At 46.8% G+C, this 24,242-nt stretch overlaps 1 protein-coding gene across 24 annotated transcripts in view; it reads right to left on the reverse strand.

Annotated features, from left to right (window-relative positions):
* Positions 1 to 6,204: 6,204 nt before the first annotated feature.
* LOC110499508 (transforming acidic coiled-coil-containing protein 2) overlaps positions 6,205 to 24,242 on the reverse strand; it is a 157,445-nt gene continuing 139,407 nt past the window's right edge. For all 24 annotated transcript variants that reach the window (XM_090213161.1, XM_090213159.1, XM_090213158.1 and 21 more), the window contains 5 exons: positions 22,545 to 22,588; positions 8,976 to 9,136; positions 7,456 to 7,562; positions 6,546 to 6,666; positions 6,205 to 6,333 (listed from right to left, as the gene is read on the reverse strand). In XM_090213161.1, coding sequence (XP_090069287.1) covers positions 6,268 to 6,333; positions 6,546 to 6,666; positions 7,456 to 7,562; positions 8,976 to 9,136; positions 22,545 to 22,588 — 499 coding nt within the window. In that variant the 3' untranslated portion in view covers positions 6,205 to 6,267. The remainder of the gene's footprint in view (positions 6,334 to 6,545; positions 6,667 to 7,455; positions 7,563 to 8,975; positions 9,137 to 22,544; positions 22,589 to 24,242) is intronic.

Here is a 24,242-nt window from a genome sequence, read left to right on the forward strand (position 1 = left end):
CCGGTTACTAGTCCAACGCTCTAACCACTAGGCTACCCTGCCGCCCCAATGTATATATTCTCTGAAAACAAAGACCCACACGATGGAAATACAGACTGTTTTATTGACTGTATTTACAGCTGACTACAGAGGAGAACAATATTAAACTAGGTGTTGTGTAGTTTACATCATATCTATAAGCCGTTTTACATTTGACAGCGCAGCTCCTCATTATTTCAACACACAGAACACATACAGAACCAAATTAAAGTTTGAGTTCCTTCCTTCCTTCAACGGGTTTTAGTCTCTTAAGCTAAAAGCGTGATAGCAATGTTGAATTCTTGTTAGATTTTCTCATTGATGAACCTCTTTACTTTAAAGGTGCACGATTGTAGCCTGGTCCCTGATCTGCTTGTGCTCTCTTGGCAACTCCTACATGGTCATTAGAGTTGACAAGACAGCACAAACAGAAATGAGACCAGGCTAACTGTGACTGTGCAAGTGACTCACATTGTACATACTTTGCATGGCATCTCTGTCTTAGCATGAGTTCCAAAGCCTAGAACTGCAGATTCAGAACAAGATAATGACAAGGTAATCTACTGTACAGTGTGTCCATGTCTCTCATTCCATTCAACAGAGTTCCTTCCCATAGTATCTCTCTTTCCCTTCGAGAGAGAGAGAGAGAGAGAGAGAGAGAGAGAGAGAGAGAGAGAGAGAGAGATGAAAAGCATAACAAGTGATGACCAGAAAGGTACAAGGCAAACAGAACAACAGAAGGTGTGAGAAAGTCTTTACAGTGTGAAGTGAGGAAGAGTAGTGTGACGAGAAGGACGGTACAGTTCTGGACAGCTCTCATGTTGATGGTGCTGGTTCCTCTTGGTACTTCGTTCCCGGTCCTTCCCTGGAGCGATGCGATCACACAATGAAAAGCTGGTTGTTTGCTGCTAAACCACCTCTAATCTTAAGTCTGTCTTCTTCTACCAGGGAGCTAATACCTCTGTCTGCCCGCACAGACCAGATTAGCGGTTACTGGTTAGCTGTTAGCTTTTCCAATGGGGGCCTATGGCTCGGTTAGCGGCTAGGCGAGCTCCCGTCTCGAGTCCCTGTCTTAATGAACCACAGTGTGCTTCATTCCAACAAAACCTAATCAGTAGAGAGACAGATGGTGACGTAATTGGGCTCATCCTACTGAGACCACTCCCTAACCACACCTGACTCCACCCTGCCTGACCCAGCCCGCCACACCCCTCCCTGCTCTGCCCTCTCTTAAGTCATCACTTATCATGTCACGCTTCTCATGTTTATCGTCAACAAGGCAGCGTACAAAGGAAACTGTCAGGAAGAAACTGAGCCATATTTCTGACCTGCAGGTCAAGTTGATGAGGTGTTATTATTACATTATAGTTAATGCAGCAACTAAGTAGGTAAAATATAGACTGAGCCGACCGATGGACTGAGCTGACCGATAGACTGAGCCTACTGATTGACTGAGCCTACTGAAAGACTGAGCCTACTGATTGACTGAGGCTACTGATAGACTGAGCCGACCGATAGACTGTTCCTACTGATAGACGGAGCCAACCGATAGACTGAGCCAACCGATAGACTGATCCGACCGATAGACAGAGCCGACCGATAGACTGAGCCTACTGAACCATAACTATCCAGGCACTCTGTGTAAATCTTCTAGACAGCACAGCCAAATGAGGAAGAGCCTCTCAAGGTTTATTGTAGGCTACTGTCTGTAATTTTTTGCCTCAATTTCATGATGTGTAGTTCTAACAACATGTGCACAATCATGTGCCAAATATTAGTTTAAGTGCATTAGAATAAGCCGAAAAGCTCGAGCAGCAACACGTCTGGCTCGTGTGATGATCTAGCTAATTGGGTAGCTTAGCTAGCATGTGTACACTCACTGCAATGCACAGCCAATGCACAGCTTGTATCTGCGTTGGCCGTGTTTATATTCAACATAGCAAACTGTTTCTCCGTGAGACGTTTTGTTTAAATCAGCTATAGTTTGTGTTGTGAGAGGCTGGTTTTGGTTGAGGAAATTTAGGCTAGCTAGAAGTATTTGTGCTGAAACTGACATCTAGCTACATGTGTAGCCAGTAACTAGATGAGCAGTGTCCATTTCATGTTTTAGCTAGCTATGTTTCATTAAAGAAAGAAGCTAACTAGGATATATTGTCAACATTGGTACAGTCTCGTTGGCTTGTAGCTACTGGCTAGTTGGCTAGCTAACTGGTTATAATAGCAGCCAAGGATGTTCGCTAGCTTTATTTGTTTGTTCTCTGATTTAGTTTACACATATGACTTATGAAGTCATATGAAAAACTCTCCATAGCCAAATATACCTATCTAGCTAACTTATTTTGCTTGTAGCTTGCTTCTCATCTCACTGGTGTTAGCTAGCTAGTGGCAGGTAGCCTAGTGTTTAGAGCAGTTAGCCTAGTGGTTAGAGACAGGTAGCCTAGTGGTTAGAGCAGGTAGCCTAGTGGTTAGAGACAGGTAGCCTAGTGGTTAGAGCAGGTAGCCTAGTGGTTAGACCAGGTAGCCTAGTTGTTAGAGCAGGTAGCCTAGTGGTTAGAGCCAGGTAGCCTAGTGGTTAGAGCCAGGTAGCCTAGTGGTTAGAGCCAGGTAGCCTAGTGGTTAGAGCCAGGTAGCCTAGTGGTTAGAGCCAGGTAGCCTAGTGGTTAGAGACAGGTAGCCTAGTTGTTAGAGCAGGTAGCCTAGTGGTTAGAGCCAGGTAGCCTAGTGGTTAGAGCCAGGTAGCCTAGTGGTTAGAGCAGGTAGCCTAGTGGTTAGAGCCAGGTAGCCTAGTGGTTAGAGCCAGGTAGCCTAGTGGTTAGAGACAGGTAGCCTAGTGCTTAGAGCAGGTAGCCTAGTGGTTAGAGACAGGTAGTCTAGTGGTTAGAGCCAGGTAGCCTAGTGGTTAGAGCCAGGTAGCCTAGTGGTTAGAGCCAGGTAGCCTAGTGGTTAGAGCCAGGTAGCCTAGTGGTTAGAGCCAGGTAGCCTAGTGGTTAGAGCCAGGTAGCCTAGTGGTTAGAGCAGGTAGCCTAGTGGTTAGAGCAGGTAGCCTAGTGGTTAGAGCCAGGTAGCCTAGTGGTTAGAGCCAGGTAGCCTAGTGCTTAGAGACAGGTAGCCTAGTGCTTAGAGCAGGTAGCCTAGTGGTTAGAGCGTTGGACTAGTAACCGTAAGGTTGCAAGATCAAATCCCCGAGCTGACAAGGTATAAATCTGTCGTTCTGCCCCTGAACAAGGCAGTTAACCCCACTGTTCCTAGACTGTCATTGTAAATAAGAATTTGTTCATAACTGACTTACCTAGTTAAATAAAAACAATAAAAAGCTAGCTACAGCTGCTCTCATGCTACTAGCTAGCTGCTGTTGCCCAGCAACCGAGTTGCTGGTCCAAGTGATAAATTATACATTTAATAAAAAACATAGTCAAATCAACATCTTTTAAATCCAGTGGCCATTTACTGACCATTTTAATCCGAGGTCTTAGAATACTATTCAAAATCATTTCAAGGACTTTATCTGTGCTCGATCGACCTTTCCTGGCTTCAAGAGACCAAACAAATAGTCTCGAACCTGCAATTTGTCACTCCCGGTGCCAGGCTAGAGCAAACGTCGAACGATTTCAAATACTGTTTGAACCCAGGTGTGTAGCTGTGCAGAGCTCTTTTATTTTTCTCTCCCCAATGGCTGCCACCGTGTGAAGACATCAACTGTGACATACCGGTCAGAAATGTAATTCATGCAATTAATGAACTGCCCTCTGTCCCAACAGCTGATTACTACAGTAACAATTTCTTTTTTCATTATAAATAATATCCAAATTAAAAATTAAAGAACGAAGACATTTAAAATGGACAGAATAGTGTATTTTTATTAGAATCATTCTAATCAGCCCCATTACCTATTTACAACAACAACAACAACAAGTTTATATGTTGACACTTCCACGTGCAGTTCTCTCATTAACTGAACGATTCGTTGATTTAGTCTGTCATCTACACTGAGGGGACAAAACATTAGGAACACCTGCTCTTTCCCATGACATAGACTGACCAGGTGAATCCAGGTGAAATCTATGATCCCTTATTGATGTCACCTGTTAAATCCACTTTAATCAGTGTAGATGAAGGGGAGGAGACAGGTTAAAGAAGGATTTTTAAGCCTTGAGACATGGATTGTGTACGTGTGCCATTCAGAGGGTGAATGTGAAAAACGTAAGTGCCTTTGAACGAGGTTTCGGAGTCAACATGGGCCAGCATCCCTGTGGAACGAGGTCCTGAAGTCAACATGGGCCAGCATCCCTGTGGAACGAGGTCCTGAAGTCAACATGGGCCAGCATCCCTGTGGAACGAGGTCCTGAAGTCAACAGGGGCCAGCATCCCTGTGGAACGAGGTACTGAAGACAACATGGGCCAGCATCCCTGTGGAACGAGGTCCTGAAGTCAACATGGGCCAGCATCCCTGTGGAACGAGGTCCTGAAGTCAACATGGGCCAGCATCCCTGTGGAACGAGGTCCTGAAGTCAACATGGGCCAGCATCCCTGTGGAACGAGGTACTGAAGTCAACATGGGCCAGCATCCCTGTGGAACGAGGTCCTGAAGTCAACATGGGCCAGCATCCCTGTGGAACGAGGTCATGAAGTCAACATGGGCCAGCATCCCTGTGGAACGAGGTCCTGAAGTCAACATGGGCCAGCATCCCTGTGGAACGAGGTCCTGAAGTCAACATGGGCCAGCATCCCTGTGGAACGAGGTCCTGAAGTCAACATGGGCCAGCATCCCTGTGGAACGAGGTACTGAAGTCAACATGGGCCAGCATCCCTGTGGAACGAGGTACTGAAGACAACATGGGCCAGCATCCCTGTGGAACGAGGTACTGAAGTCAACATGGGCCAGCATCCCTGTGGAACGAGGTCCTGAAGTCAACATGGGCCAGCATCCCTGTGGAACGAGATACTGAAGTCAACATGGGCCAGCATCCCTGTGGAACGAGGTCCTGAAGTCAACATGGGCCAGCATCCCTGTGGAACGAGGTCCTGAAGTCAACATGGGCCAGCATCCCTGTGGAACGAGGTACTGAAGTCAACATGGGCCAGCATCCCTGTGGAACGAGGTACTGAAGTCAACATGGGCCAACATCCCTGTGGAACGAGGTCATGAAGTCAACATGGGCCAGCATCCCTGTGGAACGAGGTACTGAAGTCAACATAGGCCAGCATCCCTGTGGAACGAGGTACTGAAGTCAACATGGGCCAGCATCCCTGTGGAACGAAGTACTGAAGTCAACATGGGCCAGCATCCCTGTGGAACGCTTTCAACACCTTGTAGAGTCCATGACCCGACGAATTGAGCCTGTTCTGATGGCTAAAGGGGGCCTCAATATTAGGAAGGTGTTCTTAATATTTTGTACACTCAGTGTGTATATATATATATATATATATATATATATATATATATATATATATATATATATATATTATATATATATATATATATATATATATATATATATATATATATATATATATATATATATATATATATATGCACACACAATATTGCTGTTTTTCTTTTCATCCAAGGTTTTCACATCATTTGATGTCTTCAATCAATGCTCTTTATTTCTATCACACACACACATAACCACCCACAACCCACGACCCACACACTCTCTCTCTCATTCATGACAACCATTTTTAAGTCCCTTTCACCAAACCATTGATACAGGATACGTGGTACACATTGGCACATCAAACTGTACATGGTGAGGAAGCCATTGACCAGGAGTTACCCTCCAATACTCTTGGGGGCGATGTTGCCAGTAGATACATGGAAATACTCTGTCATCCTCAGCTGTCCGTCAAATCCATATGTCCAGGGAGTAGAAGAGGAAACTTCCTCTCTCTGGCCTTCTCTTGTTTTCCTCGACCACTCAGTCCCCCTGAGGCCCTGGAGACATGGGCAGCATGTGTTCAGCGTAGCTAGCTCTTTCCTCTCTCTGTCCTTCTCCTGTTTTCCTCCACCACTCAGTCCCCCTGAGACCCTGGAGACATGGGCAGCATGTGTTCAGCGTAGCTAGCTCTTTCCTCTCTCTGTCCTTCTTCTGTTTTCCTCCACCACTCAGTCCCCCTGAGACCCTGGAGACATGGGCAGCATGTGTTCAGCGTAGCTAGCTCTTTCCTCTCTCTGTCCTTCTTCTGTTTTCCTCCACCACTCAGTCCCCCTGAGGCCCTGGAGACATGGGCAGGACGCGTTCAGCGTTGCTAGCTCTTCCCCATCTTGGCAATCAGCTCGTCACAGATCTTGGTCAGCTCTTCGATCTCTTTGTTCTTTTAAGGAAGAGAGACAAAACCAAGAGGTTATTGTACATCCCTCTGAAAAGCTGACAGGAGACGTGGGCTCCGTTCTGTCAAGACTGAAGACTTCCATCTTGGCTTTTGGCTCAGAGGGCTAACATAGGCTTGTGGCATGCAGGACACCTGGGTTTGAATGCAGTCTTTCACACACGTGTGTGTGTGTTTGTGTGCATGTGTGATTGTACCTTCTGCTCTAGGGTTCTCTCCAGTGAGTCCACCTTCATGGTCTCCTTCCTGAGAGAGGCCTGGTACGCTGCTGTCTCCTGACGAGCCCTCATCCTCACCTGGGCGATGTCAGAGTTTGCCCTGGGGGTTAGGAGAGGGACACAGACTTTATGGCAACATTTCCACTGGGGATTCACCCTAGTGTTTTACCCCCAGTTTCTATCTACTTGGGCCGGCATCCACGTATCACTGGGCCATGGCTTCGGCCTACCTGCTCTGACTCGGAGCCAAGGCAAGGCCCTTGGTCATTTTCAGCCGATCATTTACATCAAAATGGCTATCCGTGTACTTAAACACCTTCTCACAAAGCAACAGTCTTGAACAATACAGAGGTTGTTGATTCTGCTTTGCCCAAGTCTTTTAAGTGTTACACTCCTGATGAAAACACAACAACACCAGACATTAACATTAAAACACTGGAAAACCCCTGGTTTAGATCTGTCTCGATGGCAAAGCAACAGTCATCATCTCATCAGCTTTTATCAACAAATGAACTGAAGTCAAGTGGAGAGGGAAAAAAACATCAGAGAAGGAAGAAACATAGAGAGGAACCAGACTCAGAGGAAAGGGAGGTCCATCAACCTGGCTGTGTAGAAAGACTACATGACCATTAGGTCTGGACTCACCTGTCTAGTTTCTCCAGAGGGGAGAGAGGCCCATCAGGACTCACCTGTCTAGTTTCTCCAGAGGGGAGGGGGGCCCATCAGGACTCACCTGTCTAGTTTCTCCTCGGCATGGATCTTCAGGACTCACCTGTCTAGTTTCTCATCTGCATGGATCTTCAGGGCTCACCTGTCTAGTTTCTCCTCTGCATGGATCTTCAGGACTCACCTGTCTAGTTTCTCCTCTGCATGGATCTTCAGGGCTCACCTGTCTAGTTTCTCCTCGGCATGGATCTTCAGGGCATGGTAACGCTGTTCCTCCTTCCTCACCCGGGACAAGTACTCCTGAGCACATTTCTTCAACACCTCCTCATTCTGATGGGGAGACGCACAGCCAGAAAGAGACACACCTGATTTAGGGTTTCAGTACAAAAGACCTCCAATCAACTATAGCACACACACACACACACACACACACACACACACACACACACACACACACACACACACACACACACACACACAGACTGTGTTTGAAAGGTAACACACACAGAGAGACTGTGTTTGAGAGGTAACACACACAGAGAGACTGTGTTTGAGAGGTAACACACACAGAGAGACTGTGTTTGAAAGGTAACACACACAGAGAGACTGTGTTTGAGAGGTAACACACACAGAGAGACTGTGTTTGAGAGGTAACACACACAGAGAGACTGTGTTTGAGAGGTAACACACACAGAGAGACTGTGTTTGAGAGGTAACACACACAGAGAGACTGTGTTTGAGAGGTAACACACACAGAGAGACTGTGTTTGAAAGGTAACACACACAGAGAGACTGTGTTTGAGAGGTAACACACACAGAGAGACTGTGTTTGAGAGGTAACACACACAGAGAGACAGTGTTTGAAAGGTAACACACACAGAGAGACTGTGTTTGAGAGGTAACACACACAGAGAGACTGTGTTTGAGAGGTAACACACACAGAGAGACTGTGTTTGAGAGGTAACACACACAGAGAGACTGTGTTTGAGAGGTAACACACACAGAGAGACTGTGTTTGAAAGGTAACACACACAGAGAGACTGTGTTTGAGAGGTAACACACAGAGAGACTGTGTTTGAGAGGTAACACACACAGAGAGACTGTGTTTGAGAGGTAACACACACAGAGAGACTGTGTTTGAGAGGTAACACACAGAGAGACAGTGTTTGAAAGGTAACACACACAGAGAGACAGTGTTTGAAAGGTAACACACACAGAGAGACTGTGTTTGAGAGGTAACACACAGAGAGACAGTGTTTGAAAGGTAACACACACAGAGAGACTGTGTTTGAGAGGTAACACACACAGAGAGACTGTGTTTGAGAGGTAACACACACAGAGAGACTGTGTTTGAGAGGTAACACACACAGAGAGACTGTGTTTGAGAGGTAACACACACAGAGAGACTGTGTTTGAGAGGTAACACACACAGAGAGACTGTGTTTGACAGGGTCTCATATGAAGATGCCCCTAAACAGACTCTTTTATCCTAATTGTATCCTAATTTTCTTATGTGAACCGTGTGGAAATTGAATCCACAACATCGCCGTTGCATCTCACTCTTACCAACTGAGCCATTTCAGACCACAAAGGCAGGACTAACAAAGGACCACATCAAACAACCGACTGAAGTCATGAAACCACAATAATAACTACTGGAATATCGTCATGATCGACATTGACGAACAGACTTCAGGCAAGTGTGTGTATGCAGTCGTCCGAAGCCCCCCCCCACCCCCCCACCTTGCGGTATCCCTCGAGGACGTCCTTCAGCTTCTCGTATCGTCTGAACAGTTCAGCCAGACTTTTCTCTACTGAGTTGAGGTCTGAAAGAGCCTGGTCCTTCTCTACGGTCAGCTGCTGGATGGTGTGGTGAGACAGAGACTTATCCTTCTGCTCATCGTCTGGAGGGAGGGAGGACACAGAAAGAGAAGAGAGAGAGAGAGAGAGGATGGAGAGAGACAAGAGATGGAGGGATGAAGGTTGAAGAGATGAGAGAGATGGAGGGAGGATAGAGAGAGGAGAGGGAGGTTAGAGAGAGGAGAGGAGAGGGATGGAGGGAGGAGAGAGAGAGGAGAGGGAGGATAGAGAGAAGAGAGGGAGGAGAGGGAGGACAGAGAGAGGAGAAGGATGGAGGGAGGATAGAGAGAGGAGAGGGAGGAGAGAGATGGAGGGAGGACAGAGAGAGAGGAGGGGGAGAGGGAGAGGGAGAGAGGGAGGACAGAGAGAGGAGAGGGATTGAGGGAGGATGGAGAGATGAGAGAGATGGAGGGAGGATAGAGAGAGGAGAGGGAGGTTAGAGAGAGGAGAGGAGAGGGATGGAGGGAGGAGAGAGAGAGGAGAGGGAGGATAGAGAGAAGAGAGGGAGGAGAGGGAGGACAGAGAGAGGAGAAGGATGGAGGGAGGATAGAGAGAGGAGAGGGAGGAGAGAGATGGAGGGAGGACAGAGAGAGAGGAGGGGGAGAGGGAGAGGGAGAGAGGGAGGACAGAGAGAGGAGAGGGATTGAGGGAGGATGGAGAGAGGAGAGGGATGGAGGGAGGATAGAGAGAGGATAGGAGGATAGAGAGAAGAGAGGGAGGATATAGAGAGGAGAGAGATGGAGGGAGGGTAGAGATAGGAGGGGGAGGATAGAGAGAGGAGAGGGAGGATAGAGAGAGGAGAGGGATGGAGGGAGGATAGAGAGAGGAGAGAGATGGAGGGAGGATAGAGAGAGGAGAGGGATGGAAGGAGGATAGAGAGAGGAGAGGGATGGAAGGAGGATAGAGAGAGGAGAGAGATGAGGGAGGATAGAGAGAGGAGAGGGAGGATAGAGAGAGGAGAGAGATGGAGGGAGGACGGAGAGAGAGGAGAGGGAGGAGAGGAGAGGGAGGATAGAGAGAGAGGATAGGGAGGATAGAGAGAGGAGAGGGATGGAGGATAGAGAGAGGAGAGGGAGGAGAGGGAGGATAGAGAGAGGAGAGAGATGAGGGAGGATAGAGAGAGGAGAGGGAGGATAGAGAGAGGAGAGAGATGGAGGGAAGACGGAGAGAGAGGAGAGGGAGGAGAGGGAGGATAGAGAGAGGAGAGGGAGGAGAGAAGAGGGAGGATAGAGAGAGAGGATAGGGAGGAGAGGGATGGAGGATAGAGAGAGGAGAGGGATGGAGGGAGGATAGAGAGAGGTGTGGGAGGAGAGGGAGGATAGAGAGAGGTGTGGGAGGAGAGGGAGGATAGAGAGAGGAGAGAGAGGAGAGGGAGGATAGAGAGGGAGGAGAGGGAGGATAAAGAGGGAGGACAGAGAGAGGAGAGGGAGGACACAGATGAGATGGTGGTCCTGATTCTGCGCTCACAAATACAAAAGACACTAAAACATGCACGCAGACACTCACACACACACACACACACACACACAGGAATATCGACACACACACACACATGCTTACATATACACACTCACGCCCTGTTTATACCAGGTTCTGACATGTATCCATTGTCTTAATCTTGTCCAGATTTTGATTGTGCACACATTGTCCTAACAGATGTCGATGATTAAAAGACTAATTGTGATCCGATCTTCCTGACCCGCCTCCGGAGGCAGTCAGCCAATCATTGTGTCTGGACATCTTACACGTGTATAGTTTGTATACAGAGGGACCAAGAGATCCGGTCACAATGCGGACACAGTCAACGAATATTAGAGACATTTTAGTACCATGTGTAAACATAACATATTTTCGAAAATGTCAGGCACAATCAGAATGCGGACAAGGTCAGGACTAAGGGTGCATGTTAGCGCCAAGTATAAATGAGGCTAAACAGAGACACACTGGTAACGACATTAATAGAGAAATTGTAGAGAATGGATTTGACATGAATACATTTTTTAAAAACTTAGTAAATTCCTACTACTACGTATTCCTACGTTAGTTAATGACGCATTAGGGACATTTTTAGCACGAAGGCAATGTTGATAAAACCCTGTGTTTCTGTGTGAAGCATGCAGACAGAACAAACACTGAACGATGAGCGAAATGAACGAGGCCCAAAAGGGGACTTCAGAGAAAAGCAACAAACTGGGACATTCTGACCCCCCCCCCATCAGTGGGTTAACCTTTTCCGAGCAGTGGTTAGTGTACAGGTGACCAGGGTTTGTTTATACCTGAGACTTCTGTCTATGTCAAACCTCTGGGAGCCCCCAGCCACTCCATGTATTTGAACCATCCCACAGCCCACATACCTGAGTCAGTAAGACCTTTAAATAGGTGAACCCGGGGAGTTTGTTCAGGGCTGCTACGACAACAACGTAAAACGTCTCCCCGAGGAGATGTTTGAAACCCCCTTATCGACAGTGAGCTCAAAAAGTATTGGGACAGTGACACATTTTTTGTTGTTGTTTTGGCTCTGATACAATGACATTGATACACAGCGGTGGAAAAAGTACCTAACTAACATACTTGAGTAAAAGTAAAGATACCTTAATAGAAAATGACTGAAGTAAAATACTACTTGAGTAAAAGTTTTAAAGTATTTGGTTTTACAGTGGGGCAAAAAAGTATTTAGTCAGCCACCAACAAATTCATTAAAAATCCTACAATATGATTTTCTGGATTTTTTTTTCTCATTTTGTCTGTCATAGTTGAAGTGATGAAAATTACAGGCCTCTCTCGTCTTTTTAAGTGGGAGAACTTGCACAATTGGTGGCTGACTAAATACTTTTTTGCCCCACTGTAAATATACTTAAGTATCAAAAGTAAAAGTATACGTCTTTTCAAATTCCTTAAATTAGACGAACCAGAATTACAAATAAATGCAATTGTATTGTTTTTATTTACGGATAGCCAGGGGCCCACTCCAACACTCAGACATCATTTACAGATAGCCAGGGGCCCACTCCAACACTCAGACATCATTTACAGATAGCCAGGGGCCCACTCCAACACTCAGACATCATTACAGATAGCCAGGGGCCCACTCCAACACTCAGACATCATTTACAGATAGCCAGGGGCCCACTCCAACACTCAGACATCATTTACAGATAGCCAGGGGCCCACTCCAACACTCAGACATCATTTACAGATAGCCAGGGGCCCACTCCAACACTCAGACATCATTTACAGATAGCCAGGGGCCCACTCCAACACTCAGACATCATTTACAGATAGCCAGGGGCCCACTCCAACACTCAGACATCATTTACAGATAGCCAGGGGCCCACTCCAACACTCAGACATCATTTACAGATAGCCAGGGGCCCACTCCAACACTCAGACATCATTTACAGATAGCCAGGGGCCCACTCCAACACTCAGACATCATTTACAGATAGCCAGGGGCCCACTCCAACACTCAGACATCATTACAGATAGCCAGGGGCCCACTCCAACACTCAGACATCATTTACAGATAGCCAGGGGCCCACTCCAACACTCAGACATCATTTACAGATAGCCAGGGGCCCACTCCAACACTCAGACATCATTTACAGATAGCCAGGGGCCCACTCCAACACTCAGACATCATTTACAGATAGCCAGGGGCCCACTCCAACACTCAGACATCATTACAGATAGCCAGGGGCCCACTCCAACACTCAGACATCATTTACAGATAGCCAGGGGCCCACTCCAACACTCAGACATCATTTACAGATAGCCAGGGGCCCACTCCAACACTCAGACATCATTTACAGATAGCCAGGGGCCCACTCCAACACTCAGACATCATTACAGATAGCCAGGGGCCCACTCCAACACTCAGACATCATTACAGATAGCCAGGGGCCCACTCCAACACTCAGACATCATTTACAGATAGCCAGGGGCCCACTCCAACACTCAGACATCATTTACAGATAGCCAGGGGCCCACTCCAACACTCAGACATCATTACAGATAGCCAGGGGCCCACTCCAACACTCAGACATCATTTACAGATAGCCAGGGGCCCACTCCAACACTCAGACATCATTTACAGATAGCCAGGGGCCCACTCCAACACTCAGACGTCATTTACAGATAGCCAGGGGCCCACTCCAACACTCAGACATCATTTACAGATAGCCAGGGGCCCACTCCAACACTCAGACATCATTTACAGATAGCCAGGGGCCCACTCCAACACTCAGACATCATTTACAGATAGCCAGGGGCCCACTCCAACACTCAGACATCATTTACAGATAGCCAGGGGCCCACTCCAACACTCAGACATCATTTACAGATAGCCAGGGGCCCACTCCAACACTCAGACATCATTTACAGATAGCCAGGGGCCCACTCCAACACTCAGACATCATTTACAGATAGCCAGGGGCCCACTCCAACACTCAGACATCATTTACAGATAGCCAGGGGCCCACTCCAACACTCAGACATCATTTACAGATAGCCAGGGGCCCACTCCAACACTCAGACATCATTACAGATAGCCAGGGGCCCACTCCAACACTCAGACATCATTTACAGATAGCCAGGGGCCCACTCCAACACTCAGACATAATTTACAGATAGCCAGGGGCCCACTCCAACACTCAGACATCATTACAGATAGCCAGGGGCCCACTCCAACACTCAGACATCATTACAGATAGCCAGGGGCCCACTCCAACACTCAGACATCATTTACAGATAGCCAGGGGCCCACTCCAACACTCAGACATCATTTACAGATAGCCAGGGGCCCACTCCAACACTCAGACATCATTACAGATAGCCAGGGGCCCACTCCAACACTCAGACATCATTTACAGATAGCCAGGGGCCCACTCCAACACTCAGACATCATTTACAGATAGCCAGGGGCCCACTCCAACACTCAGACATCATTTACAGATAGCCAGGGGCCCACTCCAACACTCAGACATCATTTACAGATAGCCAGGGGCCCACTCCAACACTCAGACATCATTTACAGATAGCCAGGGGCCCACTCCAACACTCAGACATCATTACAGATAGCCAGGGGCCCACTCCAACACTCAGACATCATTTACAGATAGCCAGGGGCCCACTCCAACACTCAGACATCATTTACAGATAGCCAGGGGCCCACTCCAACACTCAGACATCATTTACAGATAGCCAGGGGCCCACTCCAACACTCAGACATCATTTACAGATAGCCAGGGGCCCACTCCAACACTCAGACATCATTTACAGATAGCCAGGGGCCCACTCCAACACTCAGACATCATTTACAGATAGCCAGGGGCCCACTCCAACACTCAGACATCATTACAGATAGCCAGGGGCCCACTCCAACACTCAGACATCATTTACAGATAGCCAGGGGCCCACTCCAACACTCAGACATCATTTACAGATAGCCAGGGGCCCACTCCAACACTCAGACATCATTACAGATAGCCAGGGGCCCACTCCAACACTCAGACATCATTTACAGATAGCCAGGGGCCCACTCCAACACTCAGACATCATTTACAGATAGCCAGGGGCCCACTCCAACACTCAGACATCATTTACAGATAGCCAGGGGCCCACTCCAACACTCAGACATCATTTACAGATAGCCAGGGGCCCACTCCAACACTCAGACATCATTTACAGATAGCCAGGGGCCCACTCCAACACTCAGACATCATTACAGATAGCCAGGGGCCCACTCCAACACTCAGACATCATTACAGATAGCCAGGGGCCCACTCCAACACTCAGACATCATTTACAGATAGCCAGGGGCCCACTCCAACACTCAGACATCATTTACAGATAGCCAGGGGCCCACTCCAACACTCAGACATCATTACAGATAGCCAGGGGCCCACTCCAACACTCAGACATCATTTACAGATAGCCAGGGGCCCACTCCAACACTCAGACATCATTTACAGATAGCCAGGGGCCCACTCCAACACTCAGACGTCATTTACAGATAGCCAGGGGCCCACTCCAACACTCAGACATCATTTACAGATAGCCAGGGGCCCACTCCAACACTCAGACATCATTTACAGATAGCCAGGGGCCCACTCCAACACTCAGACATCATTTACAGATAGCCAGGGGCCCACTCCAACACTCAGACATCATTTACAGATAGCCAGGGGCCCACTCCAACACTCAGACATCATTTACAGATAGCCAGGGGCCCACTCCAACACTCAGACATCATTTACAGATAGCCAGGGGCCCACTCCAACACTCAGACATCATTACAGATAGCCAGGGGCCCACTCCAACACTCAGACATCATTTACAGATAGCCAGGGACCCACTCCAACACTCAGACATCATTTACAGATAGCCAGGGGCCCACTCCAACACTCAGACATCATTACAGATAGCCAGGGGCCCACTCCAACACTCAGACATCATTTACAGATAGCCAGGGGCCCACTCCAACACTCAGACATCATTTACAGATAGCCAGGGGCCCACTCCAACACTCAGACATCATTTACAGATAGCCAGGGGCCCACTCCAACACTCAGACATCATTTACAGATAGCCAGGGGCCCACTCCAACACTCAGACATCATTTACAGATAGCCAGGGGCCCACTCCAACACTCAGACATCATTTACAGATAGCCAGGGGCCCACTCCAACACTCAGACATCATTACAGATAGCCAGGGGCCCACTCCAACACTCAGACATCATTACAGATAGCCAGGGGCCCACTCCAACACTCAGACATCATTACAGATAGCCAGGGGCCCACTCCAACACTCAGACATCATTTACAGATAGCCAGGGGCCCACTCCAACACTCAGACATCATTACAGATAGCCAGGGGCCCACTCCAACACTCAGACATCATTTACAGATAGCCAGGGGCCCACTCCAACACTCAGACATCATTACAGATAGCCAGGGGCCCACTCCAACACTCAGACATCATTTACAGATAGCCAGGGGCACACTCCAACACTCAGACATCATTACGGATAGCCAGGGGCCCACTCCAACACTCAGACATCATTTACAGATAGCCAGGGGCACACTCCAACACTCAGACATCATTACAGATAGCCAGGGGCCCACTCCAACACTCAGACATCATTTACAGATAGCCAGGGGCACACTCCAACACTCAGACATCATTATAGATAGCCAGGGGCCCACTCCAACACTCAGACATCATTTACAGATAGCCAGGGGCCCACTCCAACACTCAGACATCATTACAGATAGCCAGGGGCCCACTCCAACACTCAGACATCATTTACAGATAGCCAGGGGCCCACTCCAACACTCAGACATCATTTACAGATAGCCAGGGGCCCACTCCAACACTCAGACATCATTTACAGATAGCCAGGGGCCCACTCCAACACTCAGACATCATTTAAAGATAGCCAGGGGCCCACTCCAACACTCAGACATCATTTACAGATAGCCAGGGGCCCACTCCAACACTCAGACATCATTTACAGATAGCCAGGGGCCCACTCCAACACTCAGACATCATTTACAGATAGCCAGGGGCCCACTCCAACACTCAGACATCATTTACAGATAGCCAGGGGCCCACTCCAACACTCAGACATCATTTACAAATGAAGACTTTCTGCTTAGTGAGTCCTCCAGATCAGAGTGTCACACCCTGGTCAAAGTATTTTGTGTTTATCTTTATTTATTTGGTCAGGCCAGGGTGTGGCATGGGTTTTTGTATGTGGTGTGTATGTATGGGGATTGTAGCTAGTGGGGTGTTCTAGCTAAGTCTATGGCTGTCTGAAGTGGTTCTCAATCAGAGGCAGGTGTTTATCGTTGTCTCTGATTGGGAACCATATTTAGGCAGCCATATTCTTTGAGTTTGTCGTGGGTGATTGTCCTTAGTGTCCTGATGTCATAGTTCTGTGTTAGGTTACACAAGTATAGGCTGTTTCGGTTGTCGTTAAGTTTATTGTTTTGATAGTGTTTGTGTTTAGTGTGTTACTTCATTAAACATGGATTGCAATAGACACGCCGCATTTTGGTCCGACTCTCCTTCTCATCAAGAAAACCGTTACACAGAGGCAGTAGGGAGGACCAGAGATGTTCTCTGTTTAGTGAGTCCTCCAGATCAGAGGCAGTAGAGAGGACCAGGGATGTTCTCTGTTTAGTGAGTCCTCCAGATCAGAGGCAGTAGGGAGGACCAGATATGTTCTCTGTTTAGTGAGTCCTCCAGATCAGAGGCAGTAGGGATGACCAGGGATGTTCTCTGTTTAGTGAGTCCTCCAGATCAGAGGCAGTAGGGAGGACCAGATATGTTCTCTGTTTAGTGAGTCCTCCAGATCAGAGGCAGTAGGGATGACCAGGGATGTTCTCTGTTTAGTGAGTCCTCCAGATCAGAGGCAGTAGGGAGGACCAGATATGTTCTCTGTTTAGTGAGTCCTCCAGATCAGAGGCAGTCGGGATGACCAGGGATGTTCTCTGTTTAGTGAGTCTGCTAGTTCAGAGGCAGTAGGGATGACCAGGGATGTTCTCTGTTTAGTGAGTCCTCCAGATCAGAGGCAGTAGGGATGACCAGGGATGTTCTCTGTTTAGTGAGTCCTCCAGATCAGAGGCAGTAGGGATGACCAGGGATGTTCTCTGTTTAGTGAGTCCTCCAGACCAGAGGCAGTAGGGATGACCAGGGATGTTCTCTGTTTAGTGAGTCCTCCAGATCAGAGGCAGTAGGGATGACCAGGGATGTTCTCTGTTTAGTGGGTCCTCCAGATCAGAAGCAGTAGGGATGACCAGAGACGTTCTCTGTTTAGTGAGTCCACCAGACCAGAGGCAGTAGGGATGACCAGGGATGTTCTCTGTTTAGTGAGTCCACTAGATCAGAGGCAGTAGGGATGACCAGGGATGTTCTCTGTTTAGTGAGTCCTCCAGATCAGAGGCAGTAGGGACGACCAGGGATGTTCTCTGTTTAGTGAGTCCTCCAGATCAGAGGCAGTAGGGATGACCAGGGATGTTCTCTTGATAAGTGCGTGAATTGGACAATTTCTGTCCTGCTAATCAAAATATAACGAGTTCTTTTGGGTGTCAGGAAAAATGTATGGAGTAAAAAGTACATAATTTTCTTTAGGAATGTAGTGTAAAAGTAGTCAAAAATATATATAAATGTTTAGCTTACGGGTTTAGGGTTAAAGGTTAGGGGTCAGGGTTAAAGGTTAGGGGTTAGGGTTAGGGTTAAAGGTTAGGGACTGAATTGTGCCCCCCCCCCCACAGGTTAGTTGTACAAGTGTGTGTGTGTGTGTGTGTGTGTGTGTGTGTGTGTGTTCGTGTCTGTGTGTGTGTGTGTGTGTGTGGGGGGGGGGGGGGGGTTTTGAACTCACATAGTTATGGACTTCAGTTGAAGAAGAAACTGAAGTACAATTAGCACTTGGGAGTGGTCTGAGTGGGGAGGGGAAAACTGAAAACTAGCTGCTATTGGCAGAGAGGTTTGGAACTCTCTTTCTTATTGGTTAATTGACTAATTTACCACCAGGCAGGCCAAAACTCCATCAAAACAGGCTGAACATTTCAGGCCGTCTTTTCAAACAGCTCTTACACAAAAAGGACATTATCATAATTTACTTAATTTCACAACATCACAGTGTTGAAATATATATAGAAAACACAGGAAAAATCAAATTTTTGAATGAAAGGAGCCTTTAAAGGGCCCTGCTTTATCCCATGACAGAAAGGCTCCTTTAAGAAAATCTGGTGCTGTGCATTGTGGAAACAAATTAAAGGTATAGTACCACCAGTTTCCTGACAAAGAAATGTTGAAAAGTGAAAGACAACAAACAATGTAAAGACAAATGTCACGAGACGAAGAGAGTTTTCTCTCTCTCTCTCTCTCTTTAACAGACGGAAGTGATCTGGAGACACAAGCAACTAATGGGTAGAGTCCTCGATACTCACCTGGCAGCCCTGTTAGAGAGAGTTTACACAATAGGAACAGACCGAGACGGGAGCAAGAACACAAAATAAGGGGTTGTGTTATAAGTCAAGCTGGGAGGGTGCAGGACACATGAGTTGGGATCAATTCCATTTCAACAGAAATTCCAAATTTCATGTGTCTCATAATTGAGGAACATTGGAATAGGAATTTCAACTTACTTCATGAATTGAGTGAATTGAAATGGAATTGACTCCAACCCTGCCAGACAGGTGAGAGAGCCGTTTCTGAGTGTCTGAGTGATAATGGAGTTGACCCCTCCCTGGTGCCATATGGATAATGGAGTTGACCCCTCTACCTGGTGCTATATGGATAATGGAGTTGACCCCTCCCCTGGTGCTGTGGGGATAATGGAGTTGACCCCTCCCTGGTGCTGTGTGAATAATGGAGTTGACCTCACCCCTGGTGCCATATGGATAATGGAGTTGACCCCTCCCCTGGCGCTGTGGGGATAATGGAGTTGACCCCTCTACCTGGTGCTGTGGGGATAATGGAGTTAACCCCTCCCCTGGTGCTATATGGATAATGGAGTTGACCCCTCCCCTGGTGCTATATGGATAATGGAGTTGACGCCTCCCCTGGTGCTATATGGATAATGGAGTTGACCCCTCCCCTGGTGCTATATGGATAATGGAGTTGACCCCTCCCCTGGTGCTGTGCGGATAATGGAGTTGACCTCACCCCTGGTGCCATATGGAAAATGGAGTTGACCCCACCCCTTGCGCTGTGGGGATAATGGAGTTGACCCCTCTACCTGTGACTGTGGGGATAATGGAGTTAACCCCTCCCCTGGTGCTATATGGATAATGGAGTTTTCCCCTCCCCTGGTGCTATATGGATAATGGAGTTGACCCCTCCCCTGGTGCTATATGGATAATGGAGTTGACCCCTCCCTTGGTGCTATATGGATAATGGAGTTGACCCCTCCCCTGGTGCTGTGTGGATAATGGAGTTGACCCCTCCCCTGGTGCTGTGTGAATAATGGAGTTGACTCCTCCCCTGGTGCTGTGGGGATAATGGAGTTGACCCCACCCTGGTGCTATATGGATAATGGAGTTGACCCCTCCCCTGGTGCTGTGTGGATAATGGAGTTGACCCCTCCCCTGGTGATATATAGATAATGGAGTTGACCCCTCCCCTGGTGCTATATGGATAATGGAGTTGACCCCTCCCCTGGTGATATATTAATCATGGAGTTGACCCCACCCCTGGTGCTGTGGGGTTAATGGAGTTGACCCCACCCCTGGTGCTGTGTGAATAATGGGATGAAATCATCAAGTAGCACAAATCAGAGCAGAGCTTCAGAAATGTCCAGAGGTGGAAAGGGAGAAATGAACGAGAGTTGCGAGATAAACAGGACGAGGAGTGAAACTTCTGGGTTTGATGTGGAATGGAAAAGTGAGGCTGGAGAGCGGAGGAGGAGAGAGGAGGAGGAGAGAGGAGGAGGAGAGCGCAGTTGGAGAGAGGAGGAGGAGAGAGGAGGAGGAGAGAGGAGGAGGAGAGCGGAGGAAGAGAGCGGAGGAGGAGAGAGGAGGAGGAGAGCGGAGGAGGAGAGCGGAGGTGGAGAGAGGAGGAGGAGAGCGGAGGTGGAGAGAGGAGGAGGAGAGAGGAGGAGGAGAGTGGAGGAGGAGAGCGGAGGTGTAGAGCGGAGGAGGAGAGCGGAGGAGGAGAGCGGAGGTGGAGAGAGGAGGAGGAGAGCGGAGGAGGAGAGCGGAGGAGGAGAGCGGAGGTGGAGAGAGGAGGAGGAGAGCGAAGAGGAGAGCGGAGGAGGAGAGCGGAGGAGGAGAGCGGAGGAGGAGAGAAGAGGAGGAGGGGGAGAGCTTAATAAGATGTATTTATATTAACAAATTGAAGGGTGAAAGCCTTTGCTGCATTAGAGGTGGTAACACAGTTTAGGTCAATAGCAGATTCAGATTCAGATTTAGTGTTTCATTTTGACAAAATTTAGGCACATAAGATGTTTTGTCTTAACATACTGAACAGTTTGTGAGGTAAGGGAGAATGAACCAAATATTGATATAAATCCCCTGTGACGTTAAATCCTCTGTGATGTTAAATCCCCTGTGATGTTAAATCCTCTGTGATGTTAAATCCCCTGCGATGTTAAATCCTCTGTGATGTTAAATCCCCTGTGATGTTAAATCCTCTGTGATGTTAAATCCCCTGTGATGTTAAATCCTCTGTGATGTTAAATCCCCTGTGATGTTAAATCCCCTGTTATGTTAAATCCCCTGTGATGTTAAATCCTCTGTGATGTTAAATCCCCTGTGATGTTAAATCCTCTGTGATGTTAAATCCCCTGTGATGTTAAATCCTCTGTGATGTTAAATCCTCTGTGATGTTAAATCCCCTGTGATGTTAAATCCCCTGTGATGTTAAATCCCCTGTGATGTTAAATCCTCTGTGATGTTAAATCCTCTGTGATGTTAAATCCCCTGTGATGGAATCCCCTGTGATGTTAAATCCCCTGTGATGTTAAATCCCCTGTGATGTTAAATCCCCTGTGATGTTAAATAGTGAGTTTTTTATGTCTCATGTCAAATAATAACAGTTTAGGTCAATAGCAGATTCAGATTCAGATTTAGTGTTTCATTTTGACAAAATTTAGGCACATAAGATGTTTTGTCTTAACATACTGAACAGTTTGTGAGGTAAGGGAGAATGAACCAAATATTGATATAAATCCCCTGTGACGTTAAATCCTCTGTGATGTTAAATCCCCTGTGATGTTAAATCCTCTGTGATGTTAAATCCCCTGCGATGTTAAATCCCCTGCGATGTTAAATCCTCTGTGATGTTAAATCCTCTGTGATGTTAAATCCCCTGTGATGTTAAATCCTCTGTGATGTTAAATCCTCTGTGATGTTAAATCCCCTGTGATGTTAAATCCCCTGTGATGTTAAATCCCCTGTGATGTTAAATCCCCTGTGATGTTAAATCCCCTGTGATGTTAAATCCTCTGTGATGTTAAATCCTCTGTGATGTTAAATCCCCTGTGATGTTAAATCCTCTGTGATGTTAAATCCCCTGTGATGTTAAATCCCCTGTGATGTTAAATCCTCTGTGATGTTAAATCCTCTGTGATGTTAAATCCCCTGTGATGGAATCCCCTGTGATGTTAAATCCCCTGTGATGTTAAATCCTCTGTGATGTTAAATCCCCTGTGATGTTAAATCCCCTGTGATGTTAAATCCTCTGTGATGTTAAATCCTCTGTGATGTTAAATCCCCTGTGATGGAATCCCCTGTGATGTTAAATCCCCTGTGATGTTAAATCCCCTGTGATGTTAAATAGTGAGTTTTTTATGTCTCATGTCAAATAATTACATTGGATATGTTTTATTTAGGCACAGATCTAAATGTTGTCGTAACGTTCAAGACAATAATTCTAAAGTATTAAAACCCCTGAGCTTCGTTGGGGATGGGACAGTATGACTGTAGCTGTCAGAGAAACACTCACCAATCATCTGTGCAATGGTCTTCTCATACTCTGACACGATTCTCCTATGAACCACAAACGGCAAAAGATGAATTGATTAAAAAAAAAAAAAAAAAAAAATATTCAACACTTTGTTTCATTAGCATAAGGCATGAGCATGTTTCTGAAAGACACATATGAGTTCTTGGATAGGTAGGTCAAAACACAGGTTGTTTCTGAAAGACACATATGAGTTCTTGGATAGGTAGGTCAAAACACAGGTTGTTTCTGAAAGACACATATGAGTTCTTGGATAGGTAGGTCAAAACACAGGTTGTTTCTGAAAGACACATGAGTTCTGGGATAGGTTGGTCAAAACACAGGTTGTTTCTGAAAGACACATATGAGTTCTTGGATAGGTAGGTCAAAACACAGGTTGTTTCTGAAAGACACATATGAGTTCTGGGATAGGTAGGTCAAAACACAGGTTGTTTCTGAAAGACACATATGAGTTCTGGGATAGGTAGGTCAAAACACAGGTTGTTTCTGAAAGACACATATGAGTTCTGGGATAGGTAGGTCAAAACACCAGTTGAGTTTTTCTTTGCGTCGGTCCATCACGCACAATGTTATGACTCAAAAATAGGGCTGGTACAACTACTGTATCACTGTGCAACCGATGGTTACGGATCAAGACTGACAAGAAAATATAATAACAGTAAATATAAATATATATATATATATATATATACATGCACACACAAACAGAATACAGCTGAAGTTGGAAGTTTACATGCACTTAGGTTGGAGTCATTAAAACTTGTTTTTCAACCACTCCACAAATTTCTTGTAACAAACTATAGTTTTGGCAAGTCAGTTAGGACATCAACGTTGTGCAATGACACAAGTAATTTTTCCAACAATTGTTTACAGACAGATTTTTTCACATATAATTCACTGTATCACAATTCCAGTGGGTCAGAAGTTTACATACACTAAGTTGACTGTGCATTTAAACTGCTTGTAAAATTCCAGAAAATGATGTCATGGAAGCTTCTGATAGGCTAATTGACATCATTTGAGTCAATTGGAGGTCTACCTGTGGATGTATTTCAAGGCCTACCTTCAAACTCAGTGCCTATTTGCTTGACATCATGGGAAATCAAAAGAAATCAGCCAAGTCCTCAGAGAAAAACATTGTAGACCTCCACGAGTCTGGTTCATCCTTGGGAGCAAACGCCAGAAGGTACCACGTTCATCTGTTCAAGCAATAAACACCATGGGACCACACAGCCGTCATACCGCTCAGGAAGGAGAAGGGTTCTGTCTCCTGGAGATGAACGTACTTTGGTGCGAAAAGGTGCAAATCAATCCCAGAACAACAGAAAAGGACCTTGTGAAGATGCTGGAGGAAACAGGTACAAAAGTATCTATATCCACAGTAGAACGAGTTCTATATAGACATAACCTGAAAGCCCGCTCAGCAAGGAAGAAGCCACTGCTCCAAAACCGCCTTAAAAAAAAGCCAGACTACGGTTTGCAACTGCACATGGGGACAAAGATCGTACTTTTTGGAGAAATGTCCTCTGGTTTGATGAAACAAAATAGAACTGTTAGGCCATAAAGACCATCGTTATGTTTGGAGGAAAAAGGGGGATGCTTGCAAGTTGAAGGACACCATCCCAACCGTGAAGCACGGGGGTGGCAGCATTATGTTGTGGGGGTGCTTTGCTGCAGGAG

This window comes from Oncorhynchus mykiss, chromosome 20, assembly GCF_057628025.1.
Source record: "Oncorhynchus mykiss isolate SJ-2025 chromosome 20, ASM5762802v1, whole genome shotgun sequence".
Taxonomy (NCBI): Eukaryota; Metazoa; Chordata; class Actinopteri; order Salmoniformes; family Salmonidae; genus Oncorhynchus; species Oncorhynchus mykiss.